A 20,724-nucleotide genomic window follows, 5' to 3' on the forward strand; every position below is an offset into this window, starting at 1 on the left:
CTGCACATGGTGCGTTTCGGCAGGAGGGCGTCCCCGTGCCGCGTGTCCGCGCTGTCGTGTGCCATTGCGTGACGTTGTTTCTAACCCCTGTCTCTGTTTGCATGGTGCATGCTGCCCTTTTGCAATGCAGACGCCGATGAAGGTAAAGTCTTGTTCTCCGCGCGTCTCTGGCTTCCCCCTCCCATGTGCCACCGCCTTCCCGCTGTCGTGTCCCTGCGTGTCACCATTAACTCACTCCCACCTCCCCTGGCATCCGTGTGCTCGTGTCCGCCAGCTGCGGTCTGTCCTGCCACATCACGGCGGCTGCTCGGTGCATGTGGCCGAGCAGGGACGTGTCCCTCTGCTGGGGCAGCTCAGAGCCCCACACCGTCGCAGGCCCCGGTGCTCCCCGAGCAGCAGTGGCGAGGGGTGACCCCGGCTCCCCACCCCATGGCGTGGCTCTGGACTCAGCCCTGCAGAGGCACGAAGCCGTTCACCCCCCGTCTCCTCTAATCAGACCCCAAAACACACTTCCTGGCCCTCTGGCGTCGGCCATGTGCTCCCACTGTGCACAGCATCCCCAGTCTACTGTGGGGGACCCTGAGACTGTCTGGCTGGAAACACCCCCGATTTGGGGGGACACCCCAGCCAGTGCTGAGCCCCCTTCTTCACCCTCCAGCTGGGAGGAAGCAGTTTGCACGGCACGAGTGGGCTCAGAAAGCCGCCTACCTGCTGGGCTGCAGCCTGGAGGAGCTCTCCTCTTCCATCTTCAAGCACCAGCCCAAGGGCACCCTGCAGCGATCCACCTCCTTCCGGCAGGGCCCCGACGAGGCCCCCCTGGGCGATGGCGGCACAGGTAGGGTGAGGGACAGCGGGGACAGTGGGTGGCCCCTTGGGGACAGCGGGCCGGGGACGCTCAGGGTTGCCTTGGCTAGGTCCCAAACTGACGGCGCTGGAGTGCCTGGAGGGCATGGCGGCCGGCTTGTACTCCGAGCTCTTCACCCTCCTCATCTCCCTGCTCAACAGGTACGTGCTGGGGAGCTGGGAGGGAGAGCCGGGGGGCCCGGCAGCACCCACTCACCGCGCTGTGTCCCTTTGTCCCCCACAGGGCGCTGAAGTCAAGCCAGCACTCGGTGTGCTCAGTGACGGTGGTGGACACCCCCGGGGCACAAAACCCCGAGTTGGCGGGGCAGAGCCGAGGGGCCACCTTCGAGGAGCTCTGCCACAACTACACCCAGGAGCGCCTGCAGCTCCTCTTCCACCAGCGCACCTTCGCCCGCGAGCTGGAGCGCTACAAGGAGGTAACGGGGATGCCCGGGGCTGCCATCGCCTCCTGCCCTCCCCTCTCTGCACGAGCATCTCCTATGACGTCCCCCCAATTTCTTACCCCCGCAGTCACTCTGGACTGGGTCCAACCGAAGCAGCTCTGACACAATGCTCAGTGCAGCAGGGATTTCCCCAGGGCTCCCACCGCTGGTGGTGCCTTTGCCGGCAGCTCCGGCGCCAGCCAGGCAGCTTTGCCTGCAAACGTGCCAGGCTGGGAGGTGACGGGATGGCTGTGGGTGGTGGTGGTGGGGAAGATCACTGCTGCTGCTCCGTCTCAGCACCGACAGCCCAGGGTGACCCCTCCGTGTGTCCTGGTCCCCCCTCGGCACTTGGCATCGCCCTGTGCCGTGCCGCCACAGCGGAGCGGTGGGACGCTGGGAAAGCCCTGCCTCCTGCCTAGACCCCATTGAGACCAACGCCCTGACCGGCTGCCGGTCCCCATCGCTGCTCCCGTGCTGCGTGGGCACTAACCGTGCCTCTGTCCCCCCTTGCCAGGAGAACATAGAGCTTGCCCTGGCTGAAGCCGAGCCCGGCTCCTCTGGCTCTGTAGCTGCTGTAGACCAGCCCTCACACCAGGCACTGGTAAGCACCCACCGCGCTTCCTCGTGACCACATCGCAGCAGTTTGTAGCATGAGACAGCGTCCGGGTGGCTTTCCTGGCCCTTTTGCAGTAGTTAGAGGATGGAGAGGGGCTGTCCCGAATGCTTGGGCATGAGAGCGTGGCTGCGAGTGTGTGTGCAGCCCACATCCCTGGTGCACCCCCCGGTATGGTGTCCCCCACCACCCTGGGAGCTGCCCGTCCCGCAGGCAGGAGGGTGAGGAACCCTTGGGCGATCCCCGGGGTGCACCAGTCCCCAGGGTGCTCCGGTCCTCGAGGTGCTTTGGTCCCCAGGGTGCTCAGGTCCCCAGGGTGCACGGGTCCCTGAGGTTCTCCAGTCCCTGGGGTGCTTTGGCCCTCAGGGTGCACAGGTCCCTAAGGTGCACCAGTCCCTGGGGTGCTCCAGTCCCTGCTGGAGGAGGCTGCAGAGACCGAGGGGGGCTGCTAGTGCCAGCCCTGCGCTGGGTTTCATCCCATGGGTGCCTGAGCACAGCGTTTTCCACCCCAGCGAGCATCTCGCTGCCCCGAGTATTCCGTACTGACTCTTTCCCTGCTGGGTCTCCATTAAGCAGGGTCCCTCTCGCGTGGTGCTGCTTTGCCTTGCTGCTGACCGCGGCTGAGGTTGCGTGCTCCCCAGGTGGCCCAGGTCCCCTGCGTCCTCCCATCCCTGCCCCGGGGGACAGCAGCGTGCCGGGCTGGGTGCAAGCACAGTGTTGCCCACAGGTCCGGTCGCTGGCCCGCACGGATGAGGCGCGGGGGCTGCTGTGGCTGCTGGAGGAGGAGGCACTGCAGCCGGGCGGCAATGAGGACACCTTGCTGGAGCGGCTCTTCTCCTACTACGGCCCCCAGGAAGGGAGCAAGAAAGGTCGGGGGGGGCCCGGCACCACGGGGCTGTGTGTTGGCAAAGCACTGGTCCCATGCCCATCGGTGCCGTGTCTCCCCGCAGGGCACAACCCGCTGCTCCCCAGTGACAAGCCCCGACACTTCCTCCTGGGTCACAGCTCAGGGACCAACTGGGTGGAGTACGATGCCACGGGCTGGCTCAACCACGTCAAGCACAACCCGGCCTCCCAAAATGCCTCCGTCCTGCTGCAGGAGTCACAGAAGTGAGTGGGGTCCTGGGGCGGGGGGCACGGCAGGGGGGAGAGGTGATTTTGGGGGGTGACGTGCCGTCCGTGCTCCGCAGGAAGGTCATCAGCAGCCTGTTTGCCGGCCGTGGTGGGTCAGCGCTGGTGCTGTCGGGCTCGGTGGCGGGGCTGGAAGGGGGCTCCCAGCTGGCCCTGCGCCGGGCCACCAGCATGCGCAAGACCTTCACCACCGGCGTGGCCGCCGTCAAGAAGAAGTCCCTCTGCATCCAGATCAAGCTGCAAGTGGTGAGTGAGGGGGTCCCCGGGTCCGGCTGGGGCACGGCTGCGTGTCACCACTCACCCCATTCTCCCATGCCTGCAGGACGCCCTCATCGACAGCATCAAGAAGTCCAAGCTCCACTTCGTGCACTGCTTCCTGCCCAAGGCGGCGGGGGGTGGCGGGGACCCCCGGGCTCTGCCGTGCCGGCGGGTGAGCGGCAGCGAGCTGGAGCTGCCGGCGGAGCACTGCGAAGCCGGGCTCATGCAGCTGGACGTGCCCCTCCTGCGCGCCCAGCTCCGCGGCTCCCGCCTGCTCGACGCCCTCTGCATGTACCGCCAAGGTGAGCGCCGCTGCCGGCACCCCTGGTACCCGGGGCGGGGGGATGCCAGGGCTGCGGCGTGCATCCTGCTGCGGGGATAGATGCCGTGGGGGTCCCTGCCATGCGTCTCCTCCCTGGGGTGCCAAAGCCGCTCCAGGGAACCCCTTCAGCCCTGTGCCCTTGCTCTGAGCCCCGTGGCTGGCAGCCGTCCCCCCAGGGCGGTCCTGTCCCCGTCCTCCCTCCCCCGCGGGGCCGTTATCTGCACTGGGGACAGGCATGGCCTTAATTGGGTGTCTCCGCTGGTGCCGCCGGCTCCTGGCAGCTCTCCCGCTGGCAGCCGGCCCCTGTCCCGCTGGGGCGAGGGACTCCGGGTTGTGCTCAGCAAAGCATTTATCGATACGCGTGGCCGGCCGCCCAGCCGAGGTTTTATTGCCTGGAGGTTGGACCCTGCCTGCTACGATCGGAAATCGATGCTGCCTGCACGCCTCCTGGATCGATGGCCGTGGCCAGCCGGCTATGCCGGGGTCAGCGTCCCCGTCAATACCCTGTTGTTAATGAAGATGTGGAGGCTCAGCACTGTGAGCCTGATGCAGAAGTTGGCCGTGGCTCAGAGCAGAGCCGGACCGGGGGCCTGTTTGCCTGCACAGGCGACACACGTGTCCCTGCGCTCCCCCCAAGGCGGGATCTGGCCACTTTCCCTGCAGATCTCGGCCAAAATTGCTGGAGGACATGGCCAAGGAAAACCTCCCAGGGAGGGTCAGGGCACGCTGGCTGTGCCTGGGGAGCTTGTGCCACGTAGGGTGACCCCATCAGCTCTCCCAGAAGATGGGCCCCAGCAAGTCAGGGCACACGGGGCTGTCCTTGGCCATCCCCCCGGGTGTCCTGGCTGCCCCTGCAGCCCCACTCTCCCTTGCTCCCCCCAGGGTACCCTGACCACATGGTGTTTGCGGAGTTCAGGCGGCGCTTTGATGTCCTGGCCCCACACCTGACCAAGAAGCATGGGCGCAACTACATCGTGGTGGACGAGAAGCGGGTATGTGCCCTGTGCCGGGGCCGGCACTGTCAGTCCAGGGTCCCCTGCACCCCACGGTGCCACCAGCCTGGCCCTGACCCCTCTCCCTCCCCACAGGCGGTGGAGGAGCTCCTGGAGTCGCTGGACCTGGAAAAGAGCAGCTACCACATGGGCTTGAGCCGGGTACGATGCCTGACACGGGCTGCGGGTGCCAGCGGCGGTGCGGGCAGCGGTGGGCGGCACGGCGCGGCGCGGCGGGGCAGCACAAGGGCCGCACTGTTTGCTCCCACCTACGGCATTCCTCGTGCCTGGGGAATAAAACCCCCCACGGCACGACAGGACCAGTTGGCTGCAGAGGGGAGAGCCGCATCCCCACCAGCCGGTGCGGCGGGAGGGTGGCACAGCGTGGCCAGAGGGATGCCGGCACCCGTCGGCATCTCACCCTGCTCTACTCCTGCAGGTGTTTTTCCGGGCCGGGTCACTGGCAAGGCTGGAGGAGCAGCGGGACGCGCAGACCAGCAGGAACATCACCCTCTTCCAGGCAGCTTGCAGGGGCTTCCTGGCACGGCAGCAGTTCAAGAAGAGGAAGGTTCGTCCCAGCGTCTCTCCCCTCCCCGCTCCGCTGCACAATTTCGCCTAAAATGGGCAGCGCAGCCTTTCTGCTGCTGCCTGGGCCAGCACCTCCTCCTCCTCCCGCCTCTCCCCGCTCCCGCCCAGCCGTGGGGGGCCAGGGGGAACCGGGGGGCCAGGGGGAACTGGCGGGGAGGGTGCTGGGCATCACCGCAGCAGGATGAGGAGCAGCGTATTGGCTCCTACTTTTATTATTAAAGAGGGTGTAAAACAGGCATCTCGGCAGCGCCTTGCCTTCCGCAAGCTTAGCGTTTGAAAGGGCTGGAGGGAATCAAACAGTAGATACGCCAGGCGCGATTAGCCCAAATGCTAACGAAGGGGAGCGTGCCAGGGCGCTGGCAGGGGTGCTGAGCGCCCGCTCGCCCCGCTTTGCCCCACTGGCGGCACCCCGTGCTGACACCGTACCCCGTGCAGATCCAGGATTTGGCCATCCGGTGCGTGCAGAAGAACATCAAGAAGAACAAGGGGGTGAAGGGCTGGCCCTGGTGGAAGCTCTTCACCACCGTGCGGCCCCTCATCGAGGTGCAGCTCACCGAGGACCAGATCCGCGGCAAAGACGTGGGTATCTCTGTGCCAGGGGACGCTAGATGGGGCAGGGTGGGCTCGGGGGAGCGTTGGTCCCGGGCAGGGCCCCGCGGAGGGGTGGGATGCAGGATCCTGCAGCACGTTGGGATGCAGGACCCCAGGGATGGGTGGGATGCAGGAGCCCACACGGGGTGGGATGCAGGACCCCAGGGAAGAGTGGGATGCAGGAGCCCACAGCAAGGTGGGATGCAGGATCCTGCAGCAGGTTGGGATGCAGGAGCCCACAACAGGGTGGGATGCAGGACCCCAGGGAAGGGTGGGATGCAGGAGCCCACATGGGGTGGGATGCAGGACCCCAGGGAAGGGTGGGATGCAGGAGCCCACAGTGGGGTGGGATGCAGGACCCCAGGGAAGGGTGGGATGCAGGAGCCCACAGTGGGGTGGGATGCAGGACAGCGGCTGCCCCGTGCCCCGCCAGCGCCAGGCTCAAATTGCTCCCTAATTTGCGAATCAGCATGTCATTAGCATCCCGAGAGCCGGCTGTTGCATGAACCCAATTACAAGGCGTGGAGAATGGAAATGAAACCGTGTGCCGAGAGGCATACGCGGGGGCTCCGAGCTGCGCTGGCAACCAGACACTCGTTGCCCCCGCTGAGCCCGCCCGGCGCGGAGCCGCTGCCTGGCTCAGCTTTCACCCTGACCTGCCAAGGATGGGCGCCTGGGGTGGGGGCACCTGGGGCCCCTCCTGCCCCCCCCAGCCTGTGCTGGGAGCGGAGGAGGGGAGAGAAAGATAGGCTTGAAGCTGGCGGCTGGGCACGCCTCCCCGGTGCTGGCTGGTGGTCCCTGGGCATCCCGGTGGGCCCCTTCCCTCCCCTCCTGAGCTGGGTGCACCCAAACCCTTCAGCAAGCTGAAGGTTTACTCCCACCCCTCTCCCGGGGGGTGCGGGGACCCCTCTATGGCTTTGCCAGGGCTGTCTGGTGTTTCGACACCATTTATGGGGTTGGAGTCGGCACAGTGGCGGAGCGTGTTGGGGAAAGTCCCTGCCCAGCCCTTGGCAGGGGAGAGCGGCCCCCACCCCGGGGAGCCCCCACCCTGCCCACCCAGCACTGGGGGGGGGACTGGGGGGTGCGGAGACCTGCCAGGCTCCTGCCTGCCAACCTCTTCCCCTTGCGCCTGCCTCCTCCCTCACCGCCCGCTCTGTTGCAGGAAGAGATCCAGCAGCTGAAGAGCAAACTCGAGAAGGTGGAGAAGGAGCGTAACGAGCTCCGGCTCAACAGCGACCGCCTGGAGAGCAGGGTAGGTCCTTGCCGGCACTGGGAGGGGGTGCGGTGCCGTGCCAGCCTGCCCCGGCGCCTGCTCCGGCCCACGGTCCTTCTCCCCTCACCCTCCCCAGATCACAGAGCTGACGTCGGAGCTGACAGACGAGCGAAACACCGGCGAGTCGGCCTCCCAGCTTCTGGATGCCGAGACGGCCGAGAGGCTGCGGGCTGAGAAAGAGATGAAGGACCTGCAGGTACACACACCCCTTCCTGGCCTCTCAGCATCTCCCAGCCCCCGCCGGTGCTCACCGTGGCCGTGTCCCCTCCCAGGCCAAATACGATGCTCTGAAGAAGCAGATGGAGTCGATGGAGATGGAGGTGATGGAGGCTCGGCTCATCCGAGCGGCCGAGCTGAACGGAGAGCTCGATGATGATGATTCAGGTACCATCCTGCCTCCAGCGCTTGGCGCTGGCACACCCTGGGTGCTCCATGGTCTCTGCACCATGCCCCCCTCTCCACGGCGGCATCGCCCACCTGTGGGGCCCTGTACCCCGCCACGCAAGCCCCTCGGTGACCCCGTTTCCCCGCACAGGTGGCGAATGGCGGCTGAAATACGAGCGGGCGGTGCGGGAGATCGACTTCACCAAGAAGCGGCTGCAGCAGGAGCTGGAGGACAAGCTGGAGGTGGAGCAGCAGGGCAAGAGGCAACTGGAGCGGAGGGTGAGTGGGGCTCAGCCCTGGGGACCCCCCAGTCCCCCCTGGTGTGGGGATGGGCAGGGGGTGGGCAGCTGCTGCCTGCTCAGAGCTGAGGGAGCACGTGGCCAGGGCAGTGGGGATATGGTGGCTTCCCAGAGCCCTGACTGCCCTGCCTGCTCCTGCCCGCAGCTGACGGACCTGCAGGCAGACAGCGAGGAGAGCCAGCGGGCGCTGCAGCAGCTGAAGAAGAAGTGCCAGCGCCTGGCCGCGGAGCTGCAGGACACCAAGCTGCACCTCGAGGGCCAGCAAGGACGCAACCATGACCTGGAGAAGAAACAGCGGAGGTGGGGACCACGTGCTGGCGGCGGGGGGGACACAGTGGGGTTGGTGTCCTCGCCGCACGGTGAGCCTTTTGCAGAGCAGCATTACCATTTTAGCAGGGATTTGGGCACTTCACCAGCTCCCGCTTGGCCGAGGCGTCTTCGGCAGGATGGGGCTGCCCGGGTCAGATGTGTTCATTGTGGGGGGGACCCTGATGCCCTTTTGGGGGGCCTGGAGCTGAATGATCCCCCTCCGTGTGGGGCCGTGCCCCATGGTGGAGGCTGCTTGTGCCCCGTAGCTCTGCTCAGCTCTCGCTCTCATCCCGTCCCCTTTCCCAGCCCCAAAGTTTGCTAACGTTATTAAGCAGCAGGGACGCTTTCATCTCATTATGGTAATGATCACACACATAAATACAGCGAGAGAATCCAATCTAATTAATTTCAATTTCCGCGGATTGGAGTCTGTGCTAATGCAGCTGTTTATTACCCAGCGTGAGGAAAAATGAGGATTAGCTGCCGAGGTGTTTAACGCAGGTCACAAACTCAAGCACGGGGTTGTTTTCCAAGCCCCAAAGGCAGTGATTTCGGAGCAAACCTGGCTGATCCCAACCCAGGGGCATTGGGAGAGGCTGTCCCGGTGTTGCCCAGCTCCAGGCTATGCTGAGCACTCCCTCGCCGGGGGCTCGTATCCCCTCTGGGGATACGCCATCCCGCGTGGGACCACGGCATCGGGCTGCGGCTGAGGGAGCCGGCTCCATCTCTGCTGGATACCCGCCGTGCGTCATGGCCCTTCCATGTCCTGCTTGGAGGGCATGGTGTCCCCGGCTGCCACTGCCTAGCCATGCTCCCACCGTTTGCAGCCGTGGCCCATGCCGGCCCCGCAGGGCGGCTGATGGGGCTGATGGGGTCTGCGCTGCGGGTGCTGAGCTCTCCGCGAGCCACGGAGTGAAGGCATCAGGAGTTTCTCCAAGTCACTTCATGCCACCATGCTGGCAATCGAAGGCTCATCAACAGCACGATTCCAATGCACGCCTGGCGACACGCCATCCTTCCTGGTGCCTGCTGCCGTGGGATGGGGATGCTTGGTGCAGGGCCGGCGGCACGGGGCTGGGGACCCATCCCCGGTGCCCGCTGCAGGGCTCTGAGTGCCCACCCCGCTCTCCCTGTCCAGATTCGACAGTGAGCTCTCGCAGGCGCACGAGGAGGCGCAGCGGGAGAGGCTGCAGCGGGAAAAGCTGAGCCGCGAGAAGGACGTGCTGGTGGCCGAGGTCTTCGGCCTCAAGCAGCTGCTGGAGGTGAGCAGCCCTGGTCCCTTCCTCGGCACCCCGGCCCGCAGATACCCCCGGCTCACGGTGACCCCTTCTCTTGGCAGGACAAGGACTCGGACATCGCAGGGCTGACGCAGAAGGCGGAGGCGCTGGAGGCCGAGCTGCAGGACATCTCCTCCCAGGAGTCGAAGGATGAGGCGTCCTTGGCCAAGGTGAAGAAGCAGCTGCGGGACCTGGAGGCGAAGGTCAAAGACCAGGAGGAGGAACTGGACGAACAGGCTGGGACCATCCAGATGCTGGAGCAGGTATGGCAGGGAGGGGCGAGGTTTCTGGGCGGGGTGGTTTCGTGCAGGGCTGTTATTACCTGGGCCGGGCTTGCCCGGGAAGCTGAGGCAGTCACCCTCAGCCCAGCATCGGGCCAGGCACTGCCGCTGCCGACACAGCTCCCGGCCCTCCATGCCATGGCCCGGCAGGTCACCGTGGGGAGGGCAGCCCGGCCAGCCTCAGACCAGGGGGTTTTCTGGGTGAGCGGCGCCTGGAGAGTGGCATGGGGGGGTCCCCATGTCCTGCTTTGCTCTGACCATATCCCCCCCGCCTGATTTTGCAGGCCAAGCTGCGGCTGGAGATGGAGATGGAGCGGCTGCGGCAGACCCACGCCAAGGAGGTGGAGAGCCGTGACGAGGAGGTGGAGGAGATTCGGCAGTCGTGCCAGAAGAAGGTAGGGCTCAGCTGCAGCCCCTCTGCCCAGGTGGGGACAGGATGCGTCCCCGTGCCCCGGCCAGGTGCCAGGAGCTGCTGACCGGGCACTGTCATGCAGCACCCGCCTCCCATGCAGCCGTGGCCCGGCTCTGCTGGCCCGGCAGGTCTGACTGGTCCCTCTGCCGCCCTGGCCGGCGTGCACCGGGCTTTGCACTTCTGGTTGTACAAACACCCAGCTGGTGGGGTCACCTGGCGTCCCCAGTATGTGGGGACACGCAAGCTGGGGGTCCCAGCCCCTTCCTGCTGCCCTGACTGGGCTGCCCTTGCTGTCCCCCAGCTGAAGCAGATGGAGGTGCAGCTGGAGGAGGAGTATGAGGACAAGCAGAAGGTGCTGAGAGAGAAACGGGAGCTGGAGAGCAAGTTATCTGCCGTCAGTGAGCAGGTAGGGCGCAGGGCAGCTGGGCATGTGCCTCGCTTCAGGGACCGCAAGGTGGCCATGGCGGGGTGGCTGCCCCGCCGGTGCGGTGCCCTGGCACAGTCCCCCCTGCCGCAGGCCAACCAGCGGGACTTCGAGACGGAGAAGCGCCTGCGCCGGGACCTGAAGAGGACGAAGGCGCTGCTGGCCGACGCGCAGATCATGCTGGACCACCTGAAGAACAACGCGCCCAGCAAGAGGGAGATTGCCCAGCTCAAGAACCAGGTGTGCATCCAGACCCACCCAAAACCACAGCCCTTGAGGGACGCGGGGTGTCCCCGTCCCCCAGCCGGGCGCTGAGCCGTGTCCCCGCAGCTGGAGGAGTCAGAGTTCACCTGCGCGGCCGCCGTCAAGGCCCGCAAGTCGATGGAGGTGGAGATCGAAGACCTCCACCTGCAGATTGACGACCTCACCAAGGCCAAGGCAGCGGTAAGTGTTTTTGGGGTGCGATGCACTGATGGGGCCATGCCCCACCTGCACCCAAGGGGAGACCCCCCACTGGTGCAGCACACGCCGGCAGGGTGACCCCACGCTGCTCGTGGTGGTTTTGGGGGGTGGGTGCCCTGCTCCCGAGGTGCAGCGGCAGACGTGGGTGGCTTCCCCCAGCTGGAGGAGCAGCTGAGCCGGCTGCAGCGGGAGAAGAACGAGGTGCAGAGTCGGCTGGAGGAGGACCAGGAGGACATGAACGAGCTGATGAAGAAGCACAAAGCAGCTGTGGCCCAGGTGAGGGGGAAACGGCAGCCGTGGCACCCCTGCCCCCCCCGTACCACCCTTCTCGGAGCTGGCACAGCGGGGTCCCCGCTGACGGCCCCGGTGTGTCCCACAGGCATCCCGGGACCTGGCGCAGATGAACGACCTCCAGGCGCAGCTGGAGGAGGTCAGCAAGGAGAAGCAGGAGCTGCAGGAGAAGGTGAGGAGCACCGACGTCGCACACGGGCAAGCATGCTGAGTGAAGCCGGGGGGACAGGGGGGACCCCAGGCACCCGCTGTCTGCACTATGGGGGGGCCCCCTGCACCTTGGGGGGTGCAGAGCTGTCCCACGGGGAGCTCTCCGTTGGGATGGGAGCAGCGTAGCCAGCAGCTCCGCTCCAGGGCGGCGTGGGCGGGGGGCCAGGGAGGTGATGGTTGAGGCTGAGGCTGTGCCCACCCCTGCAGCTGCAAGGCCTGCAGAGCCAGCTGGAGTTCCTGGAGCAGTCCATGGTGGACAAGTCGCTGGTGAGCCGGCAAGAGGCCAAGATCCGCGAGCTGGAGACCAGGCTGGAGTTCGAGCGGACACAAGTCAAGCGCCTGGAGGTAGGTGCTGGGCAATCCCTCCGCTCCGTCTGGGACTGGGATGCAACAGGACCACCATGCAAAGCCACCCAGGGGGTTCCACCGAGTGCATCCCCGATATCCTCTCCCCGGGACCCCCCACGCCGCAGCCCTCCACTGCTGGCAGCCTGGCCCCGGCCACGCAGGGAATGCTCCCTGCAAGCTCCGATAACAATAATCCACCACCCAGCCCAGCAAAGTGCTGCTATTTCCCTGCATTGACTTAGGGAAATTATAGACTCTCCCGGCCCCACTAAACGCATCCTGCTTTATATTCTGCCTTTGCAGCTCTGCCAGGGGAGCGGAGCAGCTTAGCTCTCTTCTTAATATTTTCCTAGCTGTTATTTCCCTTCCCTGCTCTCTCTGCCGGGGCCATAAATATGCAGCGGCTGGCTCAGCGGCTGGGAGAGAATGGGAGCTATTTTTTCCTTACATTACATGCTGTAATTACTTCACACACAGTTAAATCTATTTTTCCAATTCGACAAAGCCCCCACGGGTTGTTCTGCCCCTTCCCTGGCCCTGGTGGGGGGGTGGTTCTCCTCCATCTCCTCGTGTAAATCCATGGGGATGGGATCCATCCTCACGCGAGCCCTGGGTGGGTGTTGCTGCAGGGTGAGGGGTCCATGGGGGGATCTGGGGTGACCCCACACCCGCCGCTCTGCAGAGCCTGGCCACGCGGCTGAAGGAGAACATGGAGAAGCTGACAGAGGAGCGGGATCAGCGCGCGGCCGCCGAGAACCGGGAGAAGGAGCAGAACAAGCGGTTGCAGCGGCAGCTCCGCGATGTCAAGGAGGAGATGGGCGAGCTGGCCAAGAAGGAGGCAGAGGCCAGCCGCAAGAAGCACGAGCTGGTGAGGCACCTGCAATGGGGCAGGGGGACGGCGGGGTATCCCCGGGGTACCTGGCTCACCCCGCTCCCTCCCCACAGGAGATGGACCTGGAGAGCCTGGAAGCCGCCAACCAGAGCCTGCAGTCGGACCTGAAGCTGGCTTTCAAGCGCATTGGGGACCTGCAGGCAGCCATCGAGGATGAGATGGAGAGCGACAGCAATGAGGACCTCATAAACAGGTGAGGGCGTCTGGGCCTGGCTGCCACGCGGGGCACATCACCAGGGCTCACCGCTTCTCTTCGCCACTTCTGAAATGCCACGGGGACCCTTCGGCTCTGCCTGGCCCTGGCAGGATGCCGTCTGTCCATCCGTCCATCCATGCATCGTGCACACGTGCATCCATCCATGCATTGTGCACACGTACATCTGTCCATGCACCCAGGCATCCGTTCAGCCATGCATCGTGCACACGTGCATCAGTCTGTGCATCCGTCCCTCCCTCCCTCCACCCACAGCCCCCATGCAGCTTCACCTGCTTGTGGAGGTGCCCAAAATGCAGCCAGGGTCGTACCAGCTGGCTGGAAACAGCCTGGGGAGCCCCAGGAGCCAGGGCAGTGCAGGCTGGCAGGAGCTTTGGGATGCTGGGATCCAGTCTGGCCCAGGATGCTGGGATCCAACCCCACGCCAGGGGTGCAGGGCAACCACACCTCCCTCCCCTGGCCCTTCCCCACTATTTAATTTGCCCCTGGTTCGTTCCCCACCCACTTGGTCTTTTTTTTTTATTTTTTCCTTTCATTTGATTTCCCTTCTGTTGTGTTTCTCCCCTCTCCAACCTCCCCCAACCCCTCCCAGTTTGCAGGACATGGTGGCAAAGTATCAGAAAAGAAAGAGTAAACTGTGAGGAGCTCCTCTTTCCTTCCTCCCCTCCCCTAACCCTCACCTCACCCCCGCGGGCCGGGGCCCCGCATGCCACTGGCCCACCTCCGCATGCCCTAACAGCACCCGCGGCACGGCACGGCACAGCACGGCACATAACCGCATCCCACACGGGGGGACGGGATGAGCCCCCGGGCCGGGGCGGGGGGTGATGCTCTGCCGTGGCTAAGGATGAGCGCATCAGCGTGGAGCGGTGACGGAGCCCCGCTGCCACACACGATTAATATCCCCCGCCGTGGGCGCTCCCCCACAACCCGGGTCCTGCTTAACTAACGGCACGCTCGCCCGGACATAAATTGCGTTTGACGTGGAGTTTAATTCCTCCGGTTATAAAACCTTAGCTGCCCCCAGAGTTTGTTTACGGGGCTCGTTAGGGTTTTTTTTTCTGTTGTCGTTCTGTGGATTTTTGTTGGTGTTTTTTTTTTTTCCCAAGCCAAGCGTTGCCTGGATGTATTGCAGGGGAGGGAGACACGCGTGATGGAGTGCAGCTCGTTGCTTTGAATTTAATGAGGAGGATTCATATACAGGGTCTATCCCAGCCCGTCCCCCGTGCCGTCTGCCGCCATCCCCAGGCAGGGAATAAGCCCAAAGCCGGGCGGAAAAAAGAGCCGTTTAAGATCATATGATATATCCCTTCCCTGGCAGCGGCTCGGTGGGAGCCCTCGGCTCTCTGGCCAGTGGCGTGGTGGGGAGAGAGGGGACCGTGCCGCTTCGATTTCCTTATAGATCCCGCCGGTACTGCCATAACCCTAATGAAAGCAGTAAGCAGTTAGGTATTAACAGAGATTTATGCAGGGATGCTTTTAACGTGGAGGAATGGATTTTGCAATGCATACGGCACCTTCTTTCTAAAGGCAATCAATATGGTTATGAACGGCCGTTATAAATTAGATGGTTTAAGCCAGATAGGGCTTTTTTTACACTGGGACGTAAATCAGGGGCTCTCCGGCACGGCAGGGCTGTAAATCTGCCCACCGCGCTCCTGCGCCCGCCTTGCCGGAGTCGTTTCTGTTCTGCCTGCTAAACTCCTGTTTACCCAGGGCCATCAACATCGCTCTTCCTCGCTGTAATTTTGCACTCGACGGTGGCCTATAAAATGAACCCACTTATTTCCTTCCCAGCCCCAGAGCTGGAAATCTCCTGTGTTTCTGGAGCTGTGCCGTGCCTGCTGCCCCTCGCTGCCCTGACGCCGGCCCCGCTGTCTTGTCTTTCCAGCTCCGTGCAGGGGCAGAGGGAGATGCTGGGCAGAGGGTGTAGGAGCCCCTTGGCTGGGCAGGGGGGTGGTTTGGGGATTCGGGGGGTGTGTGGCACGGCTGTGCTTCGGGGAGCCCCTAGCATGCAGGTTGAGCTGTATGCATGCAGGTTGCGCCCCGGGAGAAAGAGCAGGACCACGCGATGGGATTTCGCCCCTGCCAGGGTACACAGGCAGTGGGTGCTGGGGGGGTTCGGTGCCCTCCAGCATGATTTTGCCTCCCCAGCACCCAAAATCTCACCGCCCCATGCTCACCTCTTGCTTTCTCTCACCCCGACCCGCTCCTCCGGCAGCGACGGCGACTCGGATGTAGACTCGGAGCTGGAGGAGCGCGTGGACGGGGTGAAGTCCTGGCTCTCCAAGAACAAAGGCTCCTCCAAAGCACTCTCGGATGACGGCAGCCTGAAGGGCAGCAGGTGGGTGCAGGGCTGGGCGCCGGGCTGGCTGGCAGAGGACGGGGTGGGCTGCGCCAGGGGACGGCTGGGGTGCAGGGTGGGCACCCATGGGACGTGGCACTCTGGGTGCTGTGCTGCTGCCCGGTGCTTGTGTGGCCAGCCAGGGAAGGGTTAATGCTGGTGAGTGGCTCGGTCTCCACTGGGGACACGTGTCCCCACATGGAGGGGGACCCCTGGTCCCCCTCCTCAGCATTCCACCCGCAGCACCGCAGCCGGCCGCTGCGGCACAGGGATGCACCCCGGGGGTGCACGGGCACGTGCAGCCCCCACCCCGTCTGCCTCCCCGGGGGGGTCGCGGTGCTGGGCTCCAGCCCTGTGCATCGTCCCCCCGCTCCGGGGCTGGATCCCCCCTCCATCCTCCCCTCGTTGGCAGCTCCACCACATCCCTCCCCACACCTCTCGGCAAACGCCGGCTGCCCACGCAGACCCCGGCAGCGCTGGCAGAGCGGGGGTCGTGCCTGGGTGCCCCCACGGTGCTGGGCCGGCGTGGGCCTGGGGTGCACGGCCCCGCTCCCGCTCCCCGGGGAAGGCGCTCGCCTGCTGAGCGCAGATTGCTTTTATCCAAACCCAAATTCCTAGCAGGGCTCCAGGAGTCCCGGGGGGCTCCCCTGCCTCTGCCAAGCAGGGAGGAAAGATCTGAGCCGGTTTTTCTTAATTGGTTTAATTTATTCAGCGGTGCAGATGTAAAACATTTTGTTATTGGAGATAATTCCACCTTTTCTGAAGTCGGGAATCAAACGCAGCGGCTCCAGGTAGCCGACAATGAAATAAATTGAACGCAACACTTTAAAGGGGAATCAAAGTGCCGGGCTAGAACAATTCCCCCATTTACATGACATTTTTCCACGATGCTATTTCCCGCTGACGCAAATTACCGAGGCTGCCTCGCCACCGCGCTGCCCCCGCCTCGCCCGCTCATCTCCGTCTCTCTCTTGTCTCCCCGGTGCGTGCGCGGGGCCGCGGTGCTGCCGGCGCAGGTCAGCCCTGCCGGACGGTCCCGAGGGCGAGGAGCGGCCGGTGTCGGTGTTGAGCTGCCTCAGCTATAGGAAGCGGCCGGGCCTCAAGGACTCCATAGGCGGCTGCGGGGATGAGCAGACGCTCTTCAGCACGCTTGGCGAGCGACCGCCTTCCCCCGAGCGCGCTGCCCGCAGGGCGGCCCGGAGCGGCGAGCCCGAGGACCGGGCGGCCGTCATCGCCCGCGCCTTTGCCGATGCCAGCGGCCGGGCTCGGCAAGGGTTGGGCAAGCGCTGGTCCCTCTCGGCTGCTGACGGCGAGAAAGCCTCCGTTGCCTCCGCCCCGGTGAGCCGGGCGTCCTCCGCTTCCTGGCGTGGGCTGGAGGACGGGGATGAGGGGGACGAGGGGTGCTCGGTGCTGAGCTTTGCCCTCTCCAGCCCCGGGAGCTTGCGGAGCCGACGCGGGGGGCCCGAGGGTCGCCCCGAGTCGCGGCTCTCCCTGGCCCGCAGCCGCCTGGAGGAGGCGGACGAGGGGTGCCGTGGGCAGCCCCCCCTGGGCCGCAGCTTCTCTGTGCCCCCCCGGCCCCGCAGCGCCGCCTCCGAGGAGGGGGGTCCCGGGGACGCCCGCCCCGTGGGGCACCGCTCCTACCTCGACCCCGACCTGGAAGCCGCCATCCAGGAGGTGCTGAGCTACCGCCCGCCACGGGCCAGGGGCTGCTCCAGCCCCGAGGCCGATTCGGGGGATGATGGCCAGAGCGTGCGGAGCACGCGGAGCGCGGCCCCCCTGGGTGCCGCCGACCGCCCCCCCGGCAGCCTCCGCCGCTCTGCATCCGCCCTCGACTTCTCCCGGCGCGTATGCCGGCGCCGCAGCAGCTCAGGCTCCTCCGAGGAAGAGGAGGAGCGGAAGAAGAAGAGTGCCAAGAAGCATGCCAAGAAGGCCAAGAAGAAATCCAAGAAGAAGAAGAAGCAGCAGTCATCATCCGACTCGGGTTCCTCCGATTCCTCCGATTCCTCCGATTCCTCCTCCGGCTCCACCAGCTCCTACCGCAGCACCTCCAGCGTCAAGAAGGGCCCGCGGGCGGCGGGGGGCGAGGAGCCGGGACGCCCCGGCCGGGGCAAGAAGGAGGAGAAGCAGCGGAAGAAGCAGGTCGACAGCCTGATGATGAAGTACCTGTACCGGCCCGAGAGCGACTGAGGCAGGAGGTGGGAGCGGTGTGTGCCGTGCAGCATGAACCTCCCCGTGTGCCACTAACCGCTCACCCTAACCCTTGCCCGGCTCCGGGCACGGATCCCACCTCCGCCAGGCGCCCCGGGATGGGGCACCCCCGCTGCGCCTGCAGCCAGCCCTGCTTTTGGGGTGCTGCAGGGCATCCCCAGCACATCTCCGGCTGTGGGGAGCGTGCCCGGAGTGGCCATGGTGGGTCCGGCAGCTGCCCGTGCTGCCTGGATGCAGTGTGTTTGGGATTAGCATGTGGGACACTGGGAAGTGCTAATCCCTTCCCGGCTCCCCAGCCACCGGCCAGGACACGGCTGGATTTATTCCTTCAGGAAAATTAAGGGTTTGCCGGGCGGCGCAGCATCCCCCCTCGCCCCGGTGGATTCGCCGCCCCGGGAGCGGCGGCAGGTCCTGAGGGCAGTGGGGAGGAGCAGGACGGGTACTAACATGCCCTCACTATAGCGTGTGAGCGGGGGGGGAGGCAGCACCCATGGCGAGGGAGCCAGGGCGGGCGATCGGGCTCAGAGGTGTTTCTCAGAGCGGCCGCATCCTGCTGCCCTGCGCCGCGTAGGGTGGCTGTGACAGGGAATGGGGGCGTGAACAGCCTCACCGCAGGGCTTTGGGGCTCTGCACCCTGTTTGACGGCAGAGGAGAGTGCGTGCCGGGGCTCCGATTTCGGAGCAGGTTCGATCCTTTCCAACGGCTTGAATAGGAGAAGGACTGGAGGAGGGGAAAAAAGCCTTTTGGAAATGTGGTTGGAGTTGGGCTGCCCGCTGCCGGCCAGGCTGCCTGTCCCGGGGCCAGGGAAGGCATTGCAGGTGGCGGCGGGGAGAAAGACCCCCAGCACCCAGCCATGGGCTCCGGTGCGACCGGGACCCTCATGGTGACACCCGGGAGTTCGCATCCGTGGCCGCGTGCCTTTTTCTGAGCGCGTGGTGCCGGGTGCCCGTGGGGGCTGCAGCCGTGGGCAGGCTCGGCTCGGCCCCACTGCAGAGCAGGGGCTCGGCTCAGCCCAGCCAGGCGTCAGTCGCAGTGGAGCATGCCCCAAATATCTTGGAAATAATAAAAAAGGTGGCAATTGAGGCTCCATCCAGCTGGCTGCCAGCATGCCGGCTCTCCATGGCTCCCGGTGCAGCCAGAGGGGAGGCGTGCCCGGCAGCTGAGCCCCGCTGCGGCACTGCAGCGTGCTGGGGCGTGGAGCCCCCCCCCGGCCCCCCACTAACCCCGCTCTCTCCCGTACAGCCCCCCAGGCTCCCGGCACCACTTCACCTATGACAGATGGGACGAGGAGCAGGACACCGGGGAAAGCACACGCCGCTCCTCCCGCAGCTCCCCCAGCGAGGCGGAGAGCCGGGCTGCCGAGACCCCTGCCTAGCCCCCCACCACCCTTTCCCATCGCCCCAGAAACACTCAGCTCCTTTGCGGGGCCGCCCCGGGCAGCCGATATTTCTTCTGCATTGGGGTTGGGGGGAACATGCAGCCTCCCCCCACCAGCACTGGCCGCGGGGGGAGCAGCCCGGCCGGCTCGCTGGCTGCAGCCCCCATGCCACTCCGACCCCCTGTCTGCCCTCGGCGGCAGAGCCAGCACCTCCGGCACCCTGGGTTTATTCCTCAGTGCCTGCTGGCTCCTTATTTTATAACTTAAACTCCCCCACCTCCGGGCACCCCCCTCCCCCATCCTCTTAAGCCCCTTTTAGTTGAGCCAAAGACGTCTTCTCGCTGGCCGGGCCCTGGGGAGCAGCCACCCCGCAGCTGGGAAGGGGACGTGGGGACAGGGTCCTGCGCGGCCCCCGGCTTGTCGTCACCCCCCCCCGGCCCCCTGCCCCTGCCTGGTTGTTTTGCACTAGCCCAGCTGTGCGTCCCCCCCGTACCCCCTTTACTTTCAGTATGAAAATAAACGTCATTTCTGGCTGGTGATGCTGGCTGCCGCCTGCTCCGCATGCGGGGGGGGGGGGGGTAACCCTGTTTTGGGGAGGGGGGGGTGTTTGCATGGTGGTGGGGGCTGGTGGGATGGATCCAGCCCTGGCGAGGATCCGGAGCTGCATGGAGAGGCTGAGCCTGGCACCTTCCCCGAGCCCGCTGCACCCACGGGTGATGGGGAGGGGAGGGGGGGGAGACAGCCCTTGTGGGTGCCGGCACTGAATCATTTATCAATCTTCATAAATATGCAGATGAGCAGCGGGGATGGGAGCCCTCTGCCTGCCGGCGTTAATTATTTAACGCGGAGGAGATGATGATGTGCATTGCTGGCCGCCTGCGTGGCACGCGGCTCAGCCTCGGCTCCGGCACCCACCGGCCCGTGACGGGTGCTGGCCCCTGCCCCCACCCCCAACCCAGCCCTGGGACCCCCCCGCACCCCCGGGACCCCCCCCCCGCACCCCTGGGAGCCCGGCAAACCAGGCGGTTTGATCCCTTTCCCCACCATCTCTTGGAAACAAATGGGCCAAGCTCAGCACCGCTGCCATAAAGCCACGCTGCGCTAATGCGCTTTCATTAAGTGGGAGCGATCTAATGATAATAAAATGGCACATTTAACATTAAAACATTTAACTTGACTCCTAAGCGAGTGTGTCTCTCCGCGCTGTTCCAGCTCCATCTTCATGAGGCTGACAAAGCTCCTTACTTTGTTTCCGGGGAGCGGGTGCTCGGCAGAGACAGCTTGGCACCGTGCAGCATGAGGGACGACGGGATGTAGGGATACAGGGATGCTGGGATGTGGGGAGGCAGGGTACTGGGATACGGGGATGCTGGGATGTGGGGAGGCAGCAGGGTACCAGGATGCTGGGATGCAGGGATATGGGGATACAGGGAGGCAGGTGTGCTGGAGTGTGGGGATGCTGGGCTGTCAGGGTGCAGGAATATGGGGATGCAGGGGTGCTGGGATGTGGGAATGCAGGGATATGGGGGTGCAGGGGTGCTGGGATGTGGGAATGCAGGGATATGGGGATGCAGGGGTGCTGGGACGTGGGGATGCAGGGTACCAGAATGCTAGGATGTGGGGATGCAGGGATTGAGGGGTACTGGAATGCTGTGATATGGGGATGCAGGGATATTGGGATGCAGGGATGCAAGGGTGCTGGGATGTGGAGATGCTGGGTTGCCAGGACGCAGGGTGCAGGAGTGCTGGGGTGCATAGATGCAGGGATGGAGGGGTGCCAGGATGCTGGGTGCTGGGATGGTGGAGACACCAGGATGCAGGGAGATGGTGGCACATGGGGATGCAGGGATGCGGGGATGCCAGCATGCTGGGGTGTAAGGACACCAGGCCGCAGGGACACTGCTGCAGGCCAGTGCGATGCTGTGCCGGCGCGGCCG

General features: G+C 65.1%; 2 protein-coding genes across 2 annotated transcripts in view; both read left to right on the plus strand.

Moving 5' to 3' along the window:
- MYO18A (myosin XVIIIA) overlaps positions 1–17,388 on the plus strand; it is a 31,763-nt gene extending 14,375 nt beyond the window's left edge. Inside the window, exons 14-45 of the mRNA XM_075719454.1 lie at positions 131–142; positions 659–835; positions 915–1,005; positions 1,088–1,280; positions 1,801–1,887; positions 2,627–2,768; positions 2,850–3,009; positions 3,090–3,276; positions 3,353–3,590; positions 4,493–4,602; positions 4,699–4,764; positions 5,042–5,170; positions 5,626–5,769; positions 6,944–7,033; positions 7,131–7,250; positions 7,327–7,438; positions 7,590–7,717; positions 7,883–8,037; positions 9,185–9,308; positions 9,386–9,586; positions 9,889–9,999; positions 10,318–10,422; positions 10,534–10,680; positions 10,771–10,884; positions 11,062–11,178; positions 11,282–11,365; positions 11,611–11,748; positions 12,434–12,619; positions 12,697–12,836; positions 13,450–13,494; positions 15,079–15,201; positions 16,218–17,388. Coding sequence (XP_075575569.1) covers positions 131–142; positions 659–835; positions 915–1,005; positions 1,088–1,280; positions 1,801–1,887; positions 2,627–2,768; positions 2,850–3,009; positions 3,090–3,276; positions 3,353–3,590; positions 4,493–4,602; positions 4,699–4,764; positions 5,042–5,170; positions 5,626–5,769; positions 6,944–7,033; positions 7,131–7,250; positions 7,327–7,438; positions 7,590–7,717; positions 7,883–8,037; positions 9,185–9,308; positions 9,386–9,586; positions 9,889–9,999; positions 10,318–10,422; positions 10,534–10,680; positions 10,771–10,884; positions 11,062–11,178; positions 11,282–11,365; positions 11,611–11,748; positions 12,434–12,619; positions 12,697–12,836; positions 13,450–13,494; positions 15,079–15,201; positions 16,218–17,388 — 5,147 coding nt within the window. The remainder of the gene's footprint in view (positions 1–130; positions 143–658; positions 836–914; positions 1,006–1,087; positions 1,281–1,800; positions 1,888–2,626; positions 2,769–2,849; positions 3,010–3,089; positions 3,277–3,352; positions 3,591–4,492; positions 4,603–4,698; positions 4,765–5,041; positions 5,171–5,625; positions 5,770–6,943; positions 7,034–7,130; positions 7,251–7,326; positions 7,439–7,589; positions 7,718–7,882; positions 8,038–9,184; positions 9,309–9,385; positions 9,587–9,888; positions 10,000–10,317; positions 10,423–10,533; positions 10,681–10,770; positions 10,885–11,061; positions 11,179–11,281; positions 11,366–11,610; positions 11,749–12,433; positions 12,620–12,696; positions 12,837–13,449; positions 13,495–15,078; positions 15,202–16,217) is intronic.
- Positions 1–20,724, plus strand: part of PHF12 (PHD finger protein 12) — a 94,311-nt gene that overhangs the window by 17,409 nt on the left and 56,178 nt on the right. The gene's annotated exons all lie outside the window — the stretch shown is intronic.

Source organism: Pelecanus crispus, chromosome 12, assembly GCF_030463565.1.
Source record: "Pelecanus crispus isolate bPelCri1 chromosome 12, bPelCri1.pri, whole genome shotgun sequence".
Lineage (NCBI taxonomy): Eukaryota > Metazoa > Chordata > Aves > Pelecaniformes > Pelecanidae > Pelecanus > Pelecanus crispus.